General features: G+C 39.2%; 1 protein-coding gene across 1 annotated transcript in view; it reads right to left on the reverse strand.

The window, feature by feature from the left end:
• The window catches only part of C4H6orf118 (chromosome 4 C6orf118 homolog), an 84,605-nt gene that overhangs the window by 48,627 nt on the left and 11,987 nt on the right, over positions 1–23,991 (reverse strand). Inside the window, exons 2-3 of the mRNA XM_043963683.1 lie at positions 5,432–6,111; positions 731–853 (exon numbers count right to left, since the gene is read on the reverse strand). Of these exons, the coding sequence (XP_043819618.1) occupies positions 731–853; positions 5,432–6,100 (792 nt within the window). The 5' untranslated portion in view covers positions 6,101–6,111. The remainder of the gene's footprint in view (positions 1–730; positions 854–5,431; positions 6,112–23,991) is intronic.

The following is a 23,991-nucleotide window of genomic DNA, read 5'->3' on the forward strand; positions in this document are numbered from 1 at the left end:
CATGAATAATTTTTGTCATATTAATGAAGTACTGCACATGAGTCTCTGTTAGCTTATATTTCCAAATTATATAAAGAATTTATTTTTGTTGGTGTGAGTACTTGCACTAATGAAAATTGCAACCCATCTATAACTTCACTAATCATTTTGGATCATTGCTGTGTGTTGAGCAGGGGGAGGGGGAGGGGAAGAGGAAACAACCAAAAATCCATTACCCTGCAGCCAACCTTGGAATGAACCTCTTAAAATTTAGAAAGCTATTCCTTAGAAAACAGACACAAGTCAGTATTTACTTCAGTGAGTCTTACAGTTTAGATTATGCCATGTGAAAATATCTGAGCCTTTCTGATTGGGGTTATAGGGAAAGAGTACTATTCAAGAAATTAAATAATTCAAAACAAATGATCCATCTACAGAGAAAGAACTGATGGTATCTGAATACAGATTGAAGCATGATTTTTTTGTGTTAGTTCCTTTATCTGAAGTTTTGTTTTTGACTGTTTTCTTTCACAACCTGGCTAATGTGGAGATGTTTTACATGACTACTCATGTATAACATATTGAATTGCTTGCATTCTTGGCGGGGGGTGGTGAGGGAGGAAGGAAGAGAATTTGGAACATGGTTTTTTAAATCAATATCAAAATTTGTTTTCACATGTAATTTGGGAAAATACAATTCTAAATAAATAAATAAGAATTCAAAAAATGCAAATGTCTGAGGTTATGTTACCTTCACTTCCTTCAAGAGATCACCAAAGATAAGAGAACTATTACAAATGTCCTCAAAGATGTCCCCAAACACCTGCAGTCTGTTAAATTGGGGAGGAACACTATTGTTCATTTTCTGGAGTTCCTTGAAGAAAAACAGAATTAGCAATTCATTTTAGGATGTTTTCTTTCTCTACAAACTTTTTTCCCACTACTTATCCTTCCAGTCACTGTAAAATGCACTGCCTATAATATCCTAGTTTTCCAATAAAAGAAATATTCTACCCTTACTCAATGACTCACCAGATATTTCCACTTATCCCTTCACCATCTTTTTCCAAGATCATTTTTCTTTCCTCCTCCATTTCCACATCCAAAAGTCATGTCCAAGCTTATTTATTTCATATGTAGACAACTATTTATTCCTCCTTCCTGGCCTCCAACCTCCAGACTCATGCCTTTAACTTGGGGAAAAAGGGGAAAGTCCTTTGCCAGCCACTTGAATAATCTCAATCAAAACCATGTGTTGGTTCCCTGGGAGTACTTTACAGTTGTGAGGATCTCAAACCCCAAACTTAGGACCTTATTTTTTCTTGAATAGATAATTGTCATGGCCTATTAATTGTTTCTCCTGCTTCTAGTATCACTCTTTACCAGATCTTCCTTCACATAGCTGTTAAATTATTTTTCTAAGGAACATTTCTGCCTATTTCACTCCCTCATTCAAAAACCCTCTGACTCCCTTTTACTCACAGAATTTCTCAGAGTTGAATGGAACATAATAAGAAGTCTAACCCATACCTGAACAAGAATCCCTTTTATAAAATTCCAGACACTCTGGTTTTGCTTAAAAGCAGTAGTATGCTGGTAAATATTTAACATGTATGTACTGCATATTTTTAAGTTTAACTTGAATTATTAACATTTTCTCTATCACTTTTTTCAGTTTAGGCAATCAATAAAACAATAAATTAAGCCCTGATTTATAGTGTTTCCTGATTTCCAAGGTGCAATTTCTATCAGTTGGCTCATGAACTAGTATGAGCTGGCTCTAAGACACCCTTGCTTAAAGACCTATAGTAAGAGGACATTACCTACTTTCCAAGGCAGCCCAATCCACTTTTGGATAACACTCAGTCTTAGGAAGTTCTTCCTTAGAGCTGAAATTTGCCTCTTTGCAACTTTTACCCATGGCTTCTAAATATGAGCTTTCTAAAGCCAAGATGATCAAATCTAATAGATCTCTTTCATCTGGCAGCCCTTCAAACACTTCTATCCAAACATTTCCAGTTCCTTCACAGATTAATAGCTAATACTTATACAGTGCTTTAAGGTTTTCAAAGTGTTTTACATATGTTATTTGCTACAACCCTTTGGGGTAGGTGTTTTTATTATTCTCACTTTACAGATGAGAAAACCGACTCTGAGAGAAGTTAAGTGACTTGTCTAGAAGTTGTGAGGGAAGATTTAAATTCAGGTCTTCTTGCTTCAAGTCCAACATTCTACTGACTATACCATGTAGATGCCCCAATCCCCATATGATATAATCTTGAAGTAATTTACAAACCTTGTCACCTTCCCCTGGATGATCTCCAAGTTTAAGCAAACAAACAAAAAAGTCTTCTTAAAATGTGGCACCAAGAAGTGAACACAGTACAAGATCTACAGAAAATATATATCACTCCTCTTATTTTCAGCTTATTTCTCTCTTTAAGCAACCTCTCCATTTTTCATATGCTGCCCCACCTGATTTCAAATCCAAGGAACAAGATACCCTTCCAACGGTAAGCTCATCACTTCTAAACTCACTACCATGCTGCTAACTCAGGCCTGATTGACACCACCTCTCTCAGCCTCCTCTGAAGGCCTGAAGGGGAGAGTATCAGACTCCTCCCAATGCCTTCCTCTTTATAAAGGGCAGCAACTGGACTCTCAGATCACTCTATTTTGCATCTGCTACCCTGACTAGTTTCAACTCCATGGAATAAGGTGCCCCAGCACCAAGATATCCCCTGATGTCCCATGTTTCCCCGCTCCCTGCATTCCTGCCTCCTATGTGTTGACTTCCCCTTTAGATTGCAAGCTCATTGAGGACAGAGACTATCCTTCTTTTTATAAATTGTATCCCTAGAGTTTAGCACAGTGTCTAGCATTTAATAAATGTGGATTGGATTGGATTGGACATTATTATGTCTCTTGGATGCCATATCCCATTGTCGACTCACATGGAGCTTGCTATACATTAAAAACGACCAAATCTTTTTTCAAATAAGTTGCTATCCAACTATAACTTGCCATTATTTTGCATTGCAAAACTGATCTGTTGGGAGCACATGTATAAGAATGTACATTTATCCCTATGTACTGGAATCAGCCAATCATTTTCACATTTTGGATTCCTGTTATCCAAAATGTTATCTAGCTTTTTTAACTGTATGTCATATTAAAATTTGGTAAGTATGACATCAATTCTCTATGCAATTCATTAATAAAAGTGTTAAACAGCAGAGTATCCCAGGGCCCTCTGCTAGAGACCACCTACTAAGCTGACATAAAAACATAAATGACTGTAGGTCTGGCAACTTGATCATCTCTGAATTCAACTGTTACTGTTTTATGCTCAAAGAAAGTCTTAGATCTCGATACATCTTAATCCTTTTTTTTTCCTACCACATTGCCTATTGATATCATTTTCCCTACAGTAAAACACAAATACTTCAGAATATCACTTCACGTCCACCATATCACTCCAACCTAACTTCCTAGTCCTTTTTTTATAGCACCCCCCTTACATCTATGCCGTGTTCTATTCAAACTTGACTGGAGTCGTCATCTGTGCTTGGAAGATGCTCTGACTCCAACTCTGAACATCCTCATCTTCCCTCAAAGCACAACTGAAGGACCACTGCCTTCCATGTAGTCTCCCCTGGTCTTTCTTCCCCGACTGCCCCCACAATCCCATCCCGTTAGTGCTCTCTTGCTGCTCAAACACCTTATGTTGTCGCCCTCAAGGGCTTGTCAACATTTTTTTTTTCTTTTTGTCACCAGCAGTATTCTTTCAGTAATGCAGGGTGATTGTGAGATCACTCACAAGAAATATAGAGATATATTCACTGGAATAAGGAATAAGCTACAATATATGACTAATGGAGAATTATTTAGGAGAAGCAATTTAAACGATACCATTGGTCAGCTTAGTAGACCATTTCCATGAAGGATATAAAGTAAACAACTCTCATGTTCCAATGGTATCGATGCACTGTCAAATACCTCGAGGAAGGCTTTCACTCAGCATGTTAGGTAGGCCCCCTGTGGAGGATTTACAAGATAACATGGATATGCTCTATTCACTGCATCACCTAGCTGCCCCTTTTCTAGGTTTTGGGGAATATAGAATAAAGAATACAACAGGGTTGATGACATCATGGGATTGAGGACAACATCACTGAGCTGAGGCACAGGGAACAATATGAATGATTGGAGTTTTGGTAATGGGAGCTAGCAATGACCCTTTTCTTCTCTCCTGAGAGTCCAGGTGCAAGATAGTGGGCCAGACTTTTGGAGAGCAAACTAGACATTCTTGAAGGATAGCTCAGTGGTATAAAGACATTAGATCCAACTTCTTTGTGTTCATATAATCCTCCAAGGTCAGTTGAGTTCTTTGAGTCAAGAAAAGATTGGCAACCAAGGGAGTGGATTTTTTAAATTAATCTATTACAGATCAGCTAAATTCTAAACCAAGTTCAGAGACAAAGACATATGACTTAAATAGTGATATGATAAAATCAATTACTTATAAATAGGATACATACATAAATAAATGGTAAAGGATCAATTCAATTTTCTTACCACCAAGTCCTATATATATGGGTCATGACCAAGTCACTGCTGCAAAATTTTAAGTCCAGAACTTTTTTTGTTTTAGGTGGGCTAAGGTAAAAGGTTGTACCTAATGTCATTAAATGACAAGGAAAAGACACTGCTTGGTGGTATGATAGAATATAAACTACTTAAGAGCAAGTACCATTCATTATTTGTCCTTGTGTCTCCAGAGCCTAGACGGTGCCTGGTAGGGAGTTAATAAATGTTTGTTGATAAAGTGCAAGGATTCATTGCCACTACACTGCTAAATGAAAGAAACTGGAGCATAAGGCATTTATGGAAACAATCTAAATGCTACCCTATGTCTTCTGAGTACTTGATCATTTAATGCTGGTAATAATGGATAATATTGCTAATGAACATCAATTGACAAAAGTTTGAAAGTTTATTCAGCACCTATCAATATAGGTTGTACTCCACATCAGTTTTATTTGGGGGCAGTGGTGGAGGAGAAGGAAGTAGAGGAGAATGGAGAAAAAGGGGAGGAAGAGGAGGAGAAAAAGAAAGAAAAGGAAGAAGGAGGAGGAGGAGAGGGAAAAAAATAACAACCCTCCCCCCCCCCCAGGAAAAACAAGAAAGGGGGAGAGAATAAGAAAAGGCAGCATTTGTATAATTCCTTTAAAGTTTGCAAATCTTTTTACATCCATTATCTGAGCCTAAACACTTTGCAAGGTAGGTACTACAAATATTATTTCCAGATGAGAAACCTGAAACAAAGAGAGGTTAAGTGACCTGTCCATCATCACACAGCTAATAAATGTCAGACTTGGTCTAATTTCCAGAATCACAAAGGTGTGAACTTTGTAGCTAAACTGAAGTAGCATAAGATAATGTTCCTTACCTGTTCCAACTTCTTTTCATGGCTTGTGGCCACCTTACCCCCGGTGAAATCACTTTCCACGAGATCTTGCTTTGCAACCACATCCTTTTCAAATTGCAAAAACTTGAGAAACTTATCCTTTTTAGTCACGCCAGACAAATAGGAGCTAATAAATTGGTATTCATCTCCAGTAGCAGAAGACAGACACTGGCGACTATTTTTGGCTGGCTTATACTTCAGCAGTCGGAGCTCTGGCAATTTGAGATCTTTTTTAAACATTTCATCTTGTAGTTTTTTTCTCTCTTCTTTTAGTTTTTGTTCAAGAGCTATATCAGAGATTGGAAGGCTGGGAAGTAAACCACCTTGTGGCCGAGTGTCTAAAGCTTTCAAGAATGCAGAACCATCAGAAGTATCTGAGACCAGAGCAGTATTGATGGCAAATTCAGACAAAGCATCTTCCATCTTTCCTGATCTCTCATCAAAATAATCTTTTGGCACTATCCTTTTGCTGATTGGCCCAACGGAACCAGACCAGAAGCAAGTGGGCTTACTGGGAGTAAAGAGTTTATTGGGGTTCAGGTGTCCTGAGGTATAAAGTTTCACATCATCTCGATGGATTCGTTGTAATTCATTTAGAAGCTCAGAGAGCTTCCACCCCTGACTGGGGTTCAGCCTTGTAGAATTTTTCATCCTTAGGCAGACTGTTCAAAAAAGAACAAAGAAATATTAAAAACTACTATCTAAAGTTATATAGTAAGACACATTTAATATTAATAATAACAATGCCAGATTTAAAGTCTACAAAGGATTTTGCCTACAATCCTGAGAGGCAGGGCAAGTGTTCTCATTTAAATGTGATAAAAACAGAATCTTATGGTAAGAACCAAGAGTCAGACTTAGGTTTCATGAATACATGCTCAATACTTGTGGCAGAGCTAGCAATGATCTTAGAGGCCATTTAATGCCACCACTTTGTTTTACTGAGGCTCAAAGAGTTTTAAAGAACTACCCAAAGCCTCACTACGACTAAATGTAAGAGGCAGGATTTGAAAACTTTGTCCCCTCTTTCTCAACATCCTGCTAAATGCTGATGGAGCAGCTAGGTGACACAGTGGATAGAGCACTGGCCCTGAAGTTGGGAGAACCTGAGTTCACATCTCACCTCAGACATTTACTAGCTTCTGACCCTGGGTAAGTCACTCAACCCGAATTGCTTTAAACATCCAGGGCCATCTCAAGTTGCCCTGACATACATCTTGCCACTGGACCCAGATGGTTCTAGAGGAGAGAGTGAGGTTGTTGACCTTGCACAGCACTTAAATCCAATTCATTGCAAGTCATGACTTTACCCTGATGTCATGGTCCCCTTCAAGAATGAAGGACAAACAACAACAAATGCTAATAGAAGAAATCATATAACCATGCTGATTGGGTTCACTGCAAGTGTATGTTCTCTAATCTCAACTGGGCCCTTCCTCCTGTAAGGCAGTTCTTTACTAATGGATTCTATTTCTCAGACTCTCTGTGAGACGCTACACTATAGTATATTAGACCCAATCCTTCTCCTCTCTCAAGTCTCCTATTCCACCTCCCTTCTCCCTCACCTGAAACCTTACTGAAAAAATGTATGACCATGCTCTTTCCCCTATTCTTCATCTCAAAATTCCTTTTAAACTCCATTCTCTCCTAATTTATTCTAGTCCCTGATGAAGAGGTGGCCCACCCCTTTGCCATAGCCAGCCCCCCATTGGTGCTCTTGATCCCATTGAAATCCTTGTCTTCTCTCACACGGACACAACCCTGGTTCACTCCTTCATCATCTCTTTCCTGGGCTATTTCAACGGCCTCCAGACTCATTCCCCTGCATCCCATTGCTCCTCCTGCCAATCCATCCTCCACAGAGCTGCCCACATAATATTCTTGTTTTGTTTTGTTTTGGTGAGGCAATGAGGGTTAAGTGACTTGCCCAGGGTCACACAGCTAGTAAGTGTCAAGTGTCTGAGGCCGGATTTGAACTCAGGTCCTCCTGACTCCAGGGCCAGTGCTCTATCCATTGTGCCACCTAGCTGCCCCCACATAATATTCTTAAAGCACAGATCTGTACATGTTGTTATGCTGCTTATGAAGTTCCAGTGTTTCTAGTTCTGCTGAGGACGAGGGTTCTTTAAATGTTCTTGTGTGTCATGGACCCCTTTAGCTATCTGTCTCACAAAGTCTAATTGGCCTCTTCTCAGAACAAGCTTTCTTTCCTATGTTCACTGTTGAAGGAAATGATAAATTTCCACTAGAGATTAGTGAAAATAAAGAGCATTTTCCCCCATCCAAGTTCACAGATTTCCTTGAAATCTCTCTACAAATCCCTTGGGGAATCCATGTACTCCAGCTTATGAAACACTGTTCTAGAATAAAATACAAACTGTTCTGTCATATTTAAAGCCCTTCATAAAACTGGGCTCTAACCTATACCTCCAGGTTAATGGAATATTACTGTGTCCTTCAAGCAATCTGTGTCCCAGGTAAATTGGCCTAGATGTTGCTTCCCCATACATGCTATCTGAGCTTCTCATCTTCATTGCTTTACACAGGTCTCCCGATGCTTGGAACTCCCTCCTCATCTCTGCCGTCTGATTTATCTTGATTCCTTCAAAGTTTGTCTTAGGCCAGGTGTGGTTCATTTCTGTAATCCCTGACACAGGGGAGGTTGATACTATTGTATTGCTTGAGTCTGGGGGTTCTGAGCACTAATGGAATAAGCTATTGGAGTGTCCACACCTACTCTAGGACCAATACATTGAATATTTGGAAGCATGAGGCCTAAGGAAGGATTCACTGCTCCAGGTCAAAAACCAAGCATACACATCAAAACTGTGGAATTCAGTAGTGAGATCCAGGGCATGAGTGGCTGGCTGATGATGCATGTGAAAGCTGCATGAGATGGAGAGACGTAGACCACCACCACCCCTGCCCACCTAAATTGTTGTCCCCTAACAAAAGCCTATCCCAATCCTCCGGTTGTTAGTACCTTTCTCTCCTGCCCTGAGAGCAGGGATGGCTTTGTTTTGTTTTTGTTTTTTGTTATCTCCAGCACCAAACACTGTGTCCAACCTTCTGACCTAGTTCTGAATTCACCTAACTGTACCATCATCTAACCTCTATCTCTCCATCTTCTCCACAAAGACAATATTAGAAGTTCAAGTTATAACCAACCCACCTGTGGACATGAGTTAATGAATAATTTTATACTTGGAGCTCGTTATTTACTACTTGAAAACTAGCATTTCTTATTTGCTGCCACTGGACTAACAGATATTATTTTCTTTATTTAATTCCTAGTTTAAAAATAACTTATATATAAATCTATTTGAAAATGTGATTGTTTAAGGGGCAGCTAGATGGCACAGTGGATAAAGCACCGGCCCTGGATTCAGAAGGATCTGAGTTCAAATCCGGCCTCAGACACTTGACACTTACTAGCTGTGTGACCCTGGACAAGTCACTTAACCCACATTGCCCTGCCAAAAAAACGTGATTGTTTAAAACAGTGATTCCCAAATCAATTTATTGTATGGAAGAGCATATAAGATACCATTTTCTGCCTCCTACTTCTCTGCTTTCTAAGGTCTCAGCACCTGTTAAACTAAGCAGTTCAGGAGACAGGGAGCACAGTGCTGGAGAAGAGGGGATCTGGGGAAGGGAGGAACAAGAAACAAAGAAAAGGCGTCCTTACTTTTATAAATTTATGGACTCTTAAGAAAGAAGGACCTTTGGTAACATAAGTTTTGTCTGAAGCTGTTTGCCATGGAGAACCAGGGGCTGGAACACTGTTAGAGAAAAGCCAAATTTGACTTTGGACCCACCATCACTGAAGATAGCAATGACAGATCTTTTGAGATATGTTTGAGATACAACCAATGCATCTTTTCAAATCTAAACACATTTGTCATATCAAAGCACTGAATTGGGCCCTTCTTTTCTGCCATATCTTTCAGTAGAATGTAAGCTACTCAATGCCCGGGAATGTACCACTTCTTTTTTCATCTTCAAAGCCTCCCCCGACTCCCAGCCTCAGCGTGGCTCCTTGTACACAGAAGTTGCTTAATTAATATGTGTTCAGTTGATCTGCTGAATTTTATCCCTGACACCTTATACAACTTCTGGTTGAATTCTCTCCCCAAAACTGCCTTTAATGAACCATCTTTTCATCCACTCCCTTCCAGCCTTTTTCCCTTCCTGGGAGCCACTGCATATAACCAATCAATAGCAATATACTAAAAAAAAATAATAATAAAAGGTAACATCTTACCTTGGGTTTTTAATTTGGATTCAAAAAGGGAAAAAAGAGCAAAGCATTTATTAAGAACCTACTAGGTACCAGGCACTGTGCTAACTCCTTTCTAGATATTTCATTTGGTCCTCTGAACAAACCTGGGAGGTAGGTGCTATTATGACACCTATTTCTCTTACTAGATCTATGGTTAATTGAGGAAACTGAGGCAGAAAAAGGCTAGGTGATTTGCCCAAGGCCACAGAGCTAGTAAATGTCTGAAGTTTGATTTGAATTAAGACATTCCAGACTCCAAGCCCAGATATCTATTCACTGTACCACCTAGCTACCTCTTCACAAGCATATGATTAGAAGATATGGCTAGTTCAGAATGGGGAGGTACAGGATACTAAATGCAATCTAGTATAATTGTTCACAGGATGGCTAGGTGGTGCAGTGGATAGAGTGCCAGGGGTAAATTCAGGAAGACTCATCTTCCTGAGTTCAAATCTGACTTCAGATACTTACTAACCATGTGACAACGGGCAAGTCACTTAACCCTGTTTGCCTTGGTTTCCTCATCTATGAAATGAGATGGAGAAAGAAATGGCAAATCACTCCAGTATCTCTGCCAAAAACCAAAAAAACCCTAAATGGGGTCACAAATCCTCTTTATATGATTGAAATGATTCACAACACTTTTTGTTCTATCAATCCCTTTCAACAATAACAACAGAACAACAGAAATTAAAAAAATATATATTTTGCTATCTCCAGAGTAATTTAATATAATATCTATAATATTTTTTAAAATTATATTCTACCTAAGGTATTATTAATGATTTTTTTTAAAGTGAGGCAATTGGGGTTAAGTGACTTGCCCAGAGTCACACAGCTAGTAAGTGTCAAGTGTCTGAGGCCGGATTTGAACTCAGGTACTCCTGACTCCAAGGCCGGTGCTCTATCCACTGTGCCACCTAGCTGCCCCTATTAATGATTTTTTAAAAGCACAAACTCCTTGCATTATTATTGCAAACCCCAATGGGTTCTAGAATTACTAATTGGGAGTCACTGTTGCAGTGGAAAATCAATTGGATTTGATGTCAAAAACCTATATTCTGCTACCAAGTATGGCCTTGGGCAAGGCCCTTAAATTCTCTGACACTCAGTTATTTCATTTGGAAAATCAGGAAGTTAGAGAAGATGGTTCTCTCCAAGTCTAAATTCTTCTTTCCTATATAAAAGAATAGATTTGTGAAGAAAATTGGCATCTAACTTTTGGAAATAAATAAGCAATATTCTCCAGTAAAAAACATACACTTTTTGAGTGCAGAAAATCTTGTTTCAGTTTTATACCCCTAGCATCTCTCACAGTGCCCTACAAGGTTTAGATACTTTTTGAGATCATAGAATTATTGCTCTAGAACAGGAAAGTACCTCAGAGGCATAATTTATTTGCATAATTTTGAATTATGCAAGCCCCTATTATTTTGCAAATGAAAAAATGGAAAGCCAGAGGTGTTGAATAACTTGCTGGAAGTCACTTAGGTATAATTCACCAAAATGGAATTTGAACTCAGGTCCTCTGATTCCAAGACCTGTTGGTTGGATCCATTGTGGAAATTCTCATATTACATCCAAGGAACTCAAAGCATTTCAGAGAACATCTTATTATCCTTGCAACCCTATATGTTAGACGAGAAAAATGGTAGAGGAAAGTACCTTGAACAAAGTAGGCATTTTATAAATGTTTGTGGAAGTGAAAGAGAGGCTTTCTTTTCTTTTTTTTTACTAAATACTATTTTTTCCCAATTACATGTAAAGATAATTTTTAACACTCATTTTTATAAGATTTTGAGTTCCATTTTTTCACCCTTCCTTCTTCTCTTCCCCCTCCCTAAGATAGTAAGCAATCTGATATAGGTTATACATATACAATCATGTTAAACAAGTTTCTTTAGTAGTAATGTTGTGAAAGAAGAATCAGAACAAAAGGGGAAAACCATGAGAAAGAAAAAAAACAACAAAAAAAGTGAAAATAGTATGTTTCGTTCTGCATTCAGACTCCATAGTTCTTTTTCTGGATGTGGATAGCATTTTCCATCCTGAGTCTTTTGGAATTGTCTTAGATTATTGTATTGCTGAGAAGAGCTAAGTCTATCATAGTTGATCATGGCACAATGTTGTTACTGTGTACAAAGTTTTCTTGGTTCTACTCACTTCATTTATCATCAGTTCATGTAAGTCTTTCCAGGTTTTTCTGAAATATACCTGCTCTTCATTTCTTATAGCACAGTAATATTCCATTACAATTATATATCATAACTTGTTTAGCCATTCCCTAATTGATGGGTATTCCCTCAACTTCCAATTCTTTGTCACCACAAAAAGAGCTGCTATAAATATTTTTGTACATGTGGGTCCTTTTCCCTATTTCTTTTTTATGATATCTTTGGGATACAGACATAACAGTGGTATTGTTGCATCAAAGGGTATACACAGTTTTATAGCCCTCTAGGCATAGTTCCAAATTTGTCTCCAGAATGGGTGGATCAGGGGCAGCTAGGTGGCGCAGTGGATAAAGCACTGGCCTTGGATTCAGGAGGACCTGAGTTCAAATCCAGCCTCAGACACTTGAAACTTAACTAGCTGTGTGACCCTGGGCAAGTCACTTAACCCTCATTGCCCTGCAAAAAAAAAAATTTAAAAAAAAAAAAAAGAATGGATGGATCAGTTCACAACTCTACCAACAATGCATTAGTGTTCTAATTTTTCCACATCTTCTCCAACATTTATCATTTTCTTTTTCTATCATATTAGCCAATCTGATAGGTGAGAGGTGGTACCTCAGGATTTTTTCAAATTTACATTTCTCTAATCAATAGTGATTTGGAACATTTTTTTTTATATGACTATAGATAACTTTAATTTCTTTATCTGAAAACTGACTTCATATCCTTTGACTATTTGTCAATTAGGGAATGACTTGTATTCTTATATATTTGACTAAGTTCCCTATATATTTGAGAAATGAGGCCTTTATCAGAAATACTGGCTGTAAAAAAAAAAAATTCCCCAGCTTTCTGTTTTCTTTCTACTCTTGGTTGCATTGGCTTTGTGCAAAAATGTTTTAATTTAATGTAATCAAATTTATTCATTTTGTATTCTATAATGTTCTCTATGTCTTGTTTGGTCAGAAATTCTTCCCTTCTCCATAGATCTGACAGGTAATCTATTCCATGTTCTAATTTATTTATGTCTAAATCATGTACCCATTTTTTTTTTTTTGTGAGGCAGTTGGGGTTAAGTGACTTGCCCATGGTCACACAGCTAGTAAGTGTCAAGTGTCTGAGGCCGGATTTGAACTCAGGCACTCCTGAATCCAGGGCCGGTGCTTTACCACTGCGCCATCTAGCTGCCCCTATCATGTACCCATTTTGACGTTATCTTGGTATGAGGTGTGAGATGTTGGTCTGTGCCTATTTTTTACTATACTATTCTCCAGTTTTCCCAGCAGTTTTTGTCAAATAGTGAGTTCTTATTTCAAGAAGCTAGAGTCTTTGAGTTTATCAAACAGTAAATACTATAGTCATTTACTACTATGTCTTGGGTACCTTACCTATTCCACTGATCAACCACTCTATTTCTTAGACAGTACCAAATAGTTTTGATGATTGCTACTTTATAATATAGTTTTAGATCTGGTATGGCTAGACCACCTTCCTTTGAAATTTTTTTTCACTAATTCCCTTTACATTCTTGACTTTTTGTTCTTCCAGATGAATATTGTTATTATTTTTCTAGGTTTATAAAATAATTTTTGGTAGTTTGATTGGTATGGCAATAAATAAGTAAATTAATTTAGGTAGAATTGTTATTTTTGTAATATTAGCTTTGCCTGCCCATGAGCAATTGATATTTTTCCAATTACTTAGATCTGATTTTATTTTTATGAAAAAGTATTTTGGAATTGTGTTCATAGAGTTCCTGAGTTTGTCTTGCTAGGTAAACTCCCTAATATTTTATAGTTTCTATGGTTATTTTAAATGAAATTTCTCCTTCTATCTCTTGCTGCTGAGCTTTGTTGATAAGCAAAAGTGGAAGTTGATTCTCTCTTTCCCACCTCCAAATTGAGTCACTGGGTTACAATTTGCATTTTAAAATTTAAGAATGGCTTTAGGGAGGGAGTTCTTTGCCTCTTTTCCACTTCTAAAAAGTCTCCTAAGATCTCATTAATTTAATAATTCCTCAAAATGAATGTATGAATGAAAAAATTAAAAAAAAAAACATTTATTTAAGGGCTTACTACTTGCTAGAAGCTAAAAGTGAAACAGTTTTTGCCCTGCAGGTATTTATATTCTAATAAGAAAAGATAACTACTGTAGTTGAGGGTAGTTTGGGGCTGATAAAGTCCTGGAGGGTCAGTTCTATTGTGGGGCAGTTTTCTCAAATTTTCCAGAAGAGATAGATAGAATTATTGATTTGCTTACCATGGAGATTTTTTAAAAGGGTGGAGTGCTATCCCTCCAGTAGCTAGGCAGATGAGAAGATGAACCCTGGGCCCCTGTGAAGTATGGTGGGAGATCCAGTTGGATTAGATTGAGCTAAATGGACACTCAGTCTTCATCTCAGCCTCAGGGCAGGAGCTCCAAAATTAAATGGTAATTGCTGGGTAATACAGTTCTAACACTGAAGGAGTTGCTTGCTCAAGAGAAAGAGGACAGATAAGAAAATGGTAGGAATGGGATTATAGGGCACGGGCCTTTATCAGAAAGACACCTCCCAAAAAGGCAAACACCCTAACCTGCTCCTTACTGAGAGAACACAGGGAATTCCTTTGACTCCTCTCTAGTAACTTGGGCTTCCTCCTAGGCAAATGACAACTGAGAGTCAGGGGGACATACTTTCATTAGAAGTCACACCTCTATTATTATGTACAATTAGAGTATTTCTGAAACAGTTTAGCCTAATCTCCCTTGAACTTCCAAAATAAGCAGTAGGGAGGGAAGGGGAGAGGGGAAGGATTTCTCCTTTCCAACTACTACTCCCTCCCCCCTCTGCATCAGGTTCTTTCCCGGATCTTCAGTTTTCCTATCTGCCTTGTTTTTCCCCTTTTCTGAGCAGAGTTCAGAAACTAATGATCTTGAGAATGGACCCTTCCGGCCTTGGGGGTTACCTCATGAGTAATCCTGAGTTTGAGAGTTCCCAAGAGACTGAGACATTGACTGCCCACAGAGAGATTTCCTCAATTATGTAATATTTAGAGAAGAGAGATGACTGTGTTGCTGCTACTGAAGGAAGAAAGCCACATCATGGGAGATGAAAAGATCTGCTCATCCCCTCTGATATTGCTGCAAGTTGTTTAGACAATGGAGGTGCAGGTGAATGTGGAATAAGGAAAAATGTTTATTTGGCAGCCCCAAAATCTTTACCTGAGGGGGTAGCAGCAGAAGGGAATACATTCAGGAGACTGATGGGCTTTTCATTTCTAAAATCACTCATTCAAGGGTTCAGGCGAGTCCTTTAAATAAAGGCTACATAGGACCCATGTTATATGTTGAGTATTTTGGGGAGAGTTGGGGATGTGGTTACCCAAATTTGGAAAAACCTATACCTAAGCTATAGCTAAGTTTTTTATCAGTCTTGTTTTGGGGCCAGAACAATGAGCCAAAGGGAAAGATAGGGATTCCTTTGGGTCAGCATTCCCTATCCCCCTCATGGAATTAGAATCTATGCGAACCCAGCATCCATAGGTTTGGGGGTGGGGGAAAGTGAGCAATGTGTGACCTTGTCGTGTACATATATTGCATCTGATTTTCTATGTAGATATGATGGAGGAGGCTAAAAGGGTTAACAGATAGCCTACCAATAGTACCTAAAAGGGTTAACAGAGAAGCTAAGGTTTGTGTTCTTACAGTAACTAAGAGGGTTCAGTCCCTACCAACCCTCACCATCAACACATCAACAGAGACAGTAACAAGAGAAGAAGCTTAACAGCTTCCACATGCGCTGCCTTTGGCGAACCCTTGGCATATCTTGGTCAGATAGGATCACCAACACAGAAGTGCTCCAATGCACGCAACTTCCAAGCATCTACACGCTACTGAAACAAAGACGGCTGCGCTTGCTTGGTCATGTGCACCGCGTGCAAGATGGGTGCATTCCAAAAGACCTACTCTATGGTGAGTTAGCCTCAGGCCAAAGACCTGCTGGATATCCCCAGCTTCGCTACAGAGATGTATGCAAGTGAGACTTGAGGGCTCTGGGAATAGACACTGGCAGCTGGGAGGAGATGGCCAAGGACCACACCCCATGGAGTTCAGTACTCAGGAGCAGCTTGTGCAGCTGAGATGGGCCTCCAAGCTGGGGAGGAAGAAAAACGAATGAGACGCAGAAACCGACAGGCAACAGAGAGCGCAGTTTTCCGATGTCCTCGTTGCGGCAGGAGCTGCAGCTCCCGTATCGGACTGCACAGCCACACTGTGGCCTGTGGCTCTTCAAGGCACTGATCCATGGTCGTCCACAACTGGTGGAAGCCTACTAATAATATTCCTAGGTGACAGGATACCTAGAAACCAGGTCTTAAGTAAAAAGATATAAACACAGACCCTCTGGGTCTGACAAGTTTAAGTATGTCTTTATGAATATGCACAGAAAAGGCCAAGTGTGTCCTTAGGTTCAACTTATGAAGGGTAAACCCCAAAAACACACCTCCAGGGAAAAAGTTACCTGCCTTGTGGGTTGTCTTAGGATCCCAGGAAGTCCAAATTAGGATGACTTCCCATGAACCTCCCACAAGGAAGAGATTAAGATAATGAGGAGATAACTTACTTTTTCTCTCTATAAATAACTCTTCTCCCTCCTATTTGAGACACCTCCCTGGTGCTCTTCCTGTGTTCATCGGTGTTTTAATAAAACTTGGAAAACTGAGTCACTGAGTCTTGTAATACTTTCAGGACACTTCAGGATCAATTTGATCAATTAAATCCATCCCGACATCAGATATACTTCTTAATTTCCCCAATGGAAAATAAGGTTTTGAGGGCAAGAACTATTTAATTTTTTACTTTGATTTCCCAGTGTCTAGTGCTTTCCAAATAGTAAACACTTAATAAATTCTTGTTTCATGAATGAATGAATGAATGAATGAATGGATTTTTATTTGGTTCCTTTGAAACCTGAAACATAATGCTGGCTGTTAACCCTCTCTGGTGTAGTAACCTAGTAGTCCTTCAATTATGCCCTCACTCCTACTGAAATTATGCCTCATAGGGTAGCCATACTCCACCTCCAATGATATCTGCTTTTACTGCTCCTTCTTCGGGGGCATCAACACTGTCTCTGCCAGGAAAAGGGCTTCCTCACCAGATCCAGCAGTACAGCCGATTTCTTTCAGAAACAAGACCAGTCATCTTCTAAGTGGCAGCCCTAGGTAAAATCGTGAAGTAAGCAAAGTTTGTCACCCCTCACACTCCTCTGGCATACTTTCTCCCCATTTCAGTCCCTCTTCTCTTTCCTCTCTTCCAATCCTGAGACCTGTTATTTCATTCTACCATTCTCTCCGAAGGAAAATGATGTGAAAATGGTTATAATAGATCACATGCGGATAACACCCTTTTATTGGAATCTTATGTACTTGATTTTATTGAATCCAAATGCAGTTTTTAAGCTGTCAGGTACAATTATTTCATGTGTTAGCTAGTCTTGTGTCCCCAACTATATTAGGAACCTCTTGTCCTATACTCTGTTCCTTGAGCATGACATTCCTGATTCTGTGCATTTTCACTGTGTTCTGCATGACTGTAATTCTCTTTCCTCTAACTCCTGGTTTCCCTGGCTTTCTTCAAATACCAGTTAAAACCCATCTACAGAAAATCTTTCCCTATTCCCCTTAATACTAGTGCCTTCCCTTTAGGATTATCTCTAATTTATCTGTATATACTCATAATAGGCACTTAAGTGTTTGTGGGCTTGATTTTTTAACTTAGTGGTTAGGTAGTTTTTCAGTCTAGTGTCCCATGTTACACTAGGTGGCACTGTAAGGCAAGATTTTGCTGTGTGATGGATTTCCCTCCAACCTTCAGAATCTGGGAGTTAACCAACCAGGTCTGGCTATACCTATCTAACCTAACATTTGGCAGTTCTGTACCCTTGATTCCATCCCTGCAGAGAATAGGGAGGAAAGAGGAAGGAGTGAATGGGGATGTGTGACCTAATAGCACCTGCCTTGTCCCAGATATCAAAAAAGGACTTTTGACTCATTTGTAGACTAGGATTAATTTTTTTTTAAAAAAAAAGATCCTATTGAGTTCTGCCTTTAAAGAAATATTAATAATCAAAACCATAAGACTCTCTCTTACTTTCAGATCAAAGCCTCCAAGTCAAGATGAAATACATACATCACAAAATTGTGATTGCTCATTGTTTTCATAGGAAACAAAATTAGAATATAAACAATTTAATGGAATTTTAAAGACTAAGTGTGTGCCAGCAACAGTGACAGCACAGGGGGAGTTAAACCTTTCACAGCTTTTCCATAGCCCCTGTCCTGATGGTCACAGATAACAGTCTCAGTCTATTCCAACCAGCTTCATCAGAGTTTTAAGAGGCAGAGCAGGGAGTAAAGGAAGTTCTAATTATATCAGCAAGTTAATTTGGATTTCCATTCAAAGGAACCAGTATCACAGAACACCACTAGCTTTTACTAGCAACTCTTCCCCATTTCTCTCTTGCTCTTTTGCAGACTCTGCTCCAAAAGCTCAGATATCATAATTCCTATCACTTTCTTTCTTTTCTTTCTTTCTTCCTTTCTTTCTTTCTTTCTTTCTTTCTTTCTTTCTTTCTTTCTTTCTTTCTTTCTTTCTTTCTTTCTCTCTCTCTCTCTCTCTCTCTCTCTCTCTCTCTCTCTCTCTCTCTTTCTTTCTTTCTTTCTTTCTTTCTTTCTTTTAGCAACAAACATTTATTTTATTTTTTTCCAGTTACATGTAAGGGTAGTTTTCAACATTCAATTTCATAAGATTTAGCGTTCCAAATTTTCCTTCCTCCCCCCTCCACAAGACAGCAACCAGGTTATATATGTACAATCCACAAGTGCTCTTTTTATCAGTTCTTTCTATGGAGGTGGATAGTAAACTTCATCATTAGTCCCTTGGGATTGTCTTGGATCATTGCATTGCTGAGAGCAGTTAAGTCATTCACAATTGCTCATTGAACAATACTGCTGTCACTATGCACAATGTCCTCCCACTTCTGTTCACTTCACTATACATAAGTTCATACGAGTCTTTCCAGGTTTTTCTGGGATCATCCTGTTTGTCATTTCCTGTAGCACAAGATCATTCCACCACAATCATATACCACAGCTTCTTCTGTCATTCCTCAATTGATGGACATTCCCTTGATTCTCAATTCTTAGCCACCACAAAAAGTTGATATAAATATTTTTTGTACAAATTTTCCCCCTTTTCTCTTTTTTATGATTACTATTAACTGTTTCACTTCCATCCATGATATTTATTCTATTATCCATCTTCTTTCATCCTATCCATCTTCAAAAGGGATTTGCTTCTGTCTGTCCCCTCCCCAAATCTGCCCTTCCTTCTTTTGCCCCTCTCTCTTTATCCCCTTCCCCTCCTATTTTCCTGCAGTGTTAGAGAGATTACTTCACCAAATTGAGTGTGTATGTTATTTTCTCCTTGAGCCAATTCTGATGAGTATTAGGCTAATTTACTGCCAAGATTAAATAGATTACTCCACCCAGTTGAATGTGTATGTGGGTGCCTGTGTGTTAATCCTTCCTTGAGGCAACTCTGATGAGTTTAATGTCTTTGAGCCTTTTCAGATAAGTGTAAAATTAATTTACTACCCTGCTCCTCCCCCATCTCTTCCCCCACTCCATAAGCCTTTTCCTGTTTCTTTCTTGTAGGATTTCACCTCTGCCCTTCTCCCTTTCCCAGTGCATTCCCCTCACCCCTCAATTTAGCCCTAAGGATATCATGAGGCAGCTACATGGCACAGTGGATAGAGCAACGGCCATGGAGTCAGGAGTATCTGAGTTCAAATCCAGCCTCAGACACTTAACACTTACTAGTTATGTGACCCTGGGCAAGTCACTTAACCCCAATTGCCTCACTTAAAAAAAAAAAAAAAGATGTCATCATGGGGCAGCTAGGTGACACAGTGGACAAAGCATCCACCCTGGACCAAGGGGGATCCCAGCCAAAACCCGGCCTCAGACACAAGACAGTCACCCACTGCATGACGCCAGGTATGTACCCCTACTCCAATTTTTATGGTTCTCTAGGGTCTTGTATTTGAAAATCAAATTTGCCATTCAGTTCAGGTCTTTTCATCACAAATACCTGTAAACTTTCTTTTTCGTTTAACTTTTTCCTCTGAAAGATTATACTCAGTTTTGCTGGATATGTGATTCTTGGTTGTAATCCCAATTCCTTTGCCCTCTGGAATATCATATTCCATGCCCTCTGGTCCTTTAATGTAGTAGCTGCTAGATCTTGTGCTATCCTGACTAGGGCTCCACAGTACTTGAATTCTTTCTTTTTGGCAGCTTGCAATATTTTCTCCTTGACCTGAGAGCTCTGGAATTTGGCAATAATATTCCTAGGAGTTTTCCTTTTGTGATCTCTTTCTAGAGGTGATCAGTGGATTCTTTCAATTTCTATTTTACCTTCTTCTTCTAGAATATCAGAGCAATTTTGCCTAAGAACATCCTTGAAGATGATGTCTAAGGTCTTTCTTTGATCATGGTTTTCAGGCAGACCAATAATTTTCAAATTATCTCTCCTGGACCTATTTTCCAGGTCAGCAGTTTTTCCCAGAAGATATTTCACATTGCCCTCTATTTTTTTATTTATTTGGATTTGTTTTATGGGGTCTTGGTTTCTCATAAAGTCACTAGCTTCCATTTGTTCAATCCTAATTCTTAGGTAATTATTTTCATCAGAGAGCTTTTGTACCTCCTTTTCCATTTGGCCAATTTGACTTTTCAAGCTATTGACCTTTTTCTCATGTCTTTCCTGCATCACCTTCATTTTTTTCCTCTACCTCTCTAACTTTATCTTCAAAGTCCTTTTTGAACACCTCTATGGCCTGAACCAATTAATGTTTTTTTTCTTGGAAGCTTTAGATATAGGAGCCCTGATATCTTCCTCTGAGGGTGCACCTCGATCATCCTTGTCACTGAAGAAACTTTCTATGGTCCTCACCTTTCTCTGTCTGCTCATCTTGCCTTTCTTTTACTTGACTTTTAGCTCCTTAAAGTGGGGCACTGTTTCCAGGCTGCAGTATCCCAAGCTTCAGAAGGTCCCAGGTGGTATGATTTAAGGAGGAGTAGGTTCTTCACTCACCTGGCCTGTTCCCTGATCCATAGATGACCCCAGACCAACTTGCTAATCAACCAGCCTTGTGTGGTTGTCAGCTCTGATGAGTCTATGCCCCTCCCCCACCTGGACCACTGCTACTCAACCTACCTCCTGTGTCCCAGCAGGAGTGAAAAAGCCAAGTTCTGCCTCAGCACCAGCATGGACCCTGTAATCTACCCCCTGCCAAGGGCTCAGCTCTCTCATCAGACTGTGAGCTTAGTTCCAGACGACACTGGTGCTGCAGCTGATTCAGAGGCTCTGGGGGTCTCCTTCTCTGGTGAGACCTTCCTGGGACTGTGGGGTTGGGCTCCACTCCTGTCTCAGCACAGCAGCTCCCTCCTTCCAACTTCCAAACTGTTCTTGGTTAGAAGATGATTTCAGCCCATTCTTCTGTTCCAGGCCTCCTATCACTTTCAGGATAGGAAGAGAACAATGTCTGTCTATCTTCTCCCTCTCTACACACACATACACACACACTCTTACATATGTGTGTATGTATGTGTATGTATTTCTCTTTCACTGATTTGTCCCTCTCTGGTTGGAGTATCATCAAAAATATTTTTTTTTTCACAAAGTTTGGTAGGGTTTATTGTTCTGAATTTTTGAGAATAATTTTTGAAACATTCAAAATTTTTAAATTAAATATATGATATAATTTACTTGTAAATCTATTTTTGCAGAGTTTCCTTCCTTTGTTAATTTAGTTATAGCTTTCTTGATTTTTCTTAGGATTATCTAAAATCTTTATTATTTTTTAATATGTTACTTTATATTTTTATAGATAAGAATCCCATATTCTTTAAATTCTAAATTTGGCTAGCATATAATTCTATATAATAGTTTCTGGTAAGTACTTGCATGCTTTGAAGTTCATGCAATCCATATTTATTACTCAATCAAGATTCTTTCTAAATTACCAATCATCTATAGAAATTTGAGGCAGCTAGGTGGTACAGTAGAATGACAGGCCTGGATTCATGAAGATTCATCTTCCTGTGTCATTTAAAATATTGTGGGACTAGGCTGGGATTTTCTAAAATATTGTTACTTATACATTAAAGTGTATTGCACCAGTTTTGCCAATAAGCATTTATTATTAATTAAGACAACATATTACTAAAGTATTGCCCATGTGTCTGACTTCCCCACTGGTTACATGCCCAGAACATTTTTCCAAGGAGAGGAGAGGAGAGGGCAGGGACAAGGGTGTGGGTATTAGTTCAAGAGCATCTCCAGTGCAACAGAGCAAGCCTCCTTCAGTCCATTCCCCTTTCTCCTTCAATAGAGGTGGCTCTTACACACTGCTCAAAGCTAATTGCCTAGAATCATTCAATTCTATTGGTCTATGTGACCTGAGGTTGGTCCATATCAAAATATGCTCTACCATGATGAGGTCAGGGTATGGTGAAAGACAGATCCCCTAAGGGCAAAGGCACACACAAATAGGTGTGGTTTTAGCTAGTCGCAAAGAGCCTTATCTCTAATGCACTGCACCTTTGGGCTGGCTCTGAAAGAGACCAGCTCAAGAGTTCCTGAGTTAAAGCTTCAAGTGTGTATGTGTGGGGGATCCCCCCCACCAAGAACCCATTATTAAGAATTATCTTCTTACATTCCTGAGTTCAAATAAGGCTTAGACACCTATTATCTGTGTGACCCTAGACAAGTCATTTCATCCTGTTTGCCTCAGTTTCCTCATCTGTAAAATGAGATGGAAAAGGAAATGACAAACCAAGAAAACCCCAAATGAGGTTATGAAGAGTTACACCACAAATGACTGAACAAGAACATAGACATTCAGGATTTTCTCCTCTCCTCAATGAGTTCATCTGGCTCAAAGTCCTTCTCTCCTCCACAACTCCTGCCTTTATACTAGGGAACTTCAATATACATATTGATATTTGCTTAAAACCTGTAACCTCTCAATTCCTCAGTTAAGTCATTTTCATGACCTACTCTTTCACCCCCACCACAGGTACACAGAGAAATGGGTATGCTATACCTTTGATCTTGCCATCACCAACATATGTTTCACACTCATGCTCATAACCTCTGAAAATCCTTTATGTGATCATAATTTGTCATTTCGCCTCTCCCTCTGCCTTGAAACTCCAAATCCGGTTTTTTGACTTTAGTCATTTTACTTCTCTTTTCTTTACCAGAGCATCACCACTGCATTTGTTATGTTCTCTTCTGTTCCTCATCTTGACCCTCGGGGAACCAGTTCAACTCTACAGTGTCTTTTTCTCCAGTCTCTTGTCCCTTATCTTATCAATGATCTCGTAGTGTGAGATACTAGCCTTGGTTTACATCCACTGCCTTTGCTTTCACTCATATCTTGGGGAACAAAGCTGCAGAAAATTCTAAAAATGTGATGATTAGGTCAACTACATAATCTCAACTGGACCCTCATTGTAGCAAGGCAATCCTTTATACTTCCCAACATGTCCCACTCAGCACAGGAGCTTTTCCAAATCTTTTCATTCCTCCTCAAACCTCCCATAGCTTCCCCTCTTCCTACTCTCTTGATGGAGAACCTTTTCTGATACTTCCCTGAAAAAAAAAAATGAGGTCATTCACAGGGACCTCCCTCTTTTCCCTTGTTCCTCATTTTATATCATCCAGGTGCCTTCTGCCATTATCTCATCCTTAATCTCTGTTGCACATGAAGAGATAGCCCTTTTCCCTGTTTAAACCCCTCTACATACATAAGTGCTACCATCCCTTCCTGTCACTTACTCTCTCCATCATCCCTATTTGTGTACTAATTAATCATCAGTTACTTCCTGTTTACTGGTCACTTCCTTATGCCTACAAAAATGTCCATGTTCTTCCTATCTTTAAAAAAAAACCAACACTCAAATCATTTCATTCTATCACCCTTTCTTCTTATTTTCTTCATTTTTTTCAGTCTAACTTCTGACATCATCATTCAACAG

The sequence above is a fragment of the Dromiciops gliroides genome, chromosome 4 (assembly GCF_019393635.1).
Source record: "Dromiciops gliroides isolate mDroGli1 chromosome 4, mDroGli1.pri, whole genome shotgun sequence".
In the NCBI taxonomy this organism is placed as follows: domain Eukaryota; kingdom Metazoa; phylum Chordata; class Mammalia; order Microbiotheria; family Microbiotheriidae; genus Dromiciops; species Dromiciops gliroides.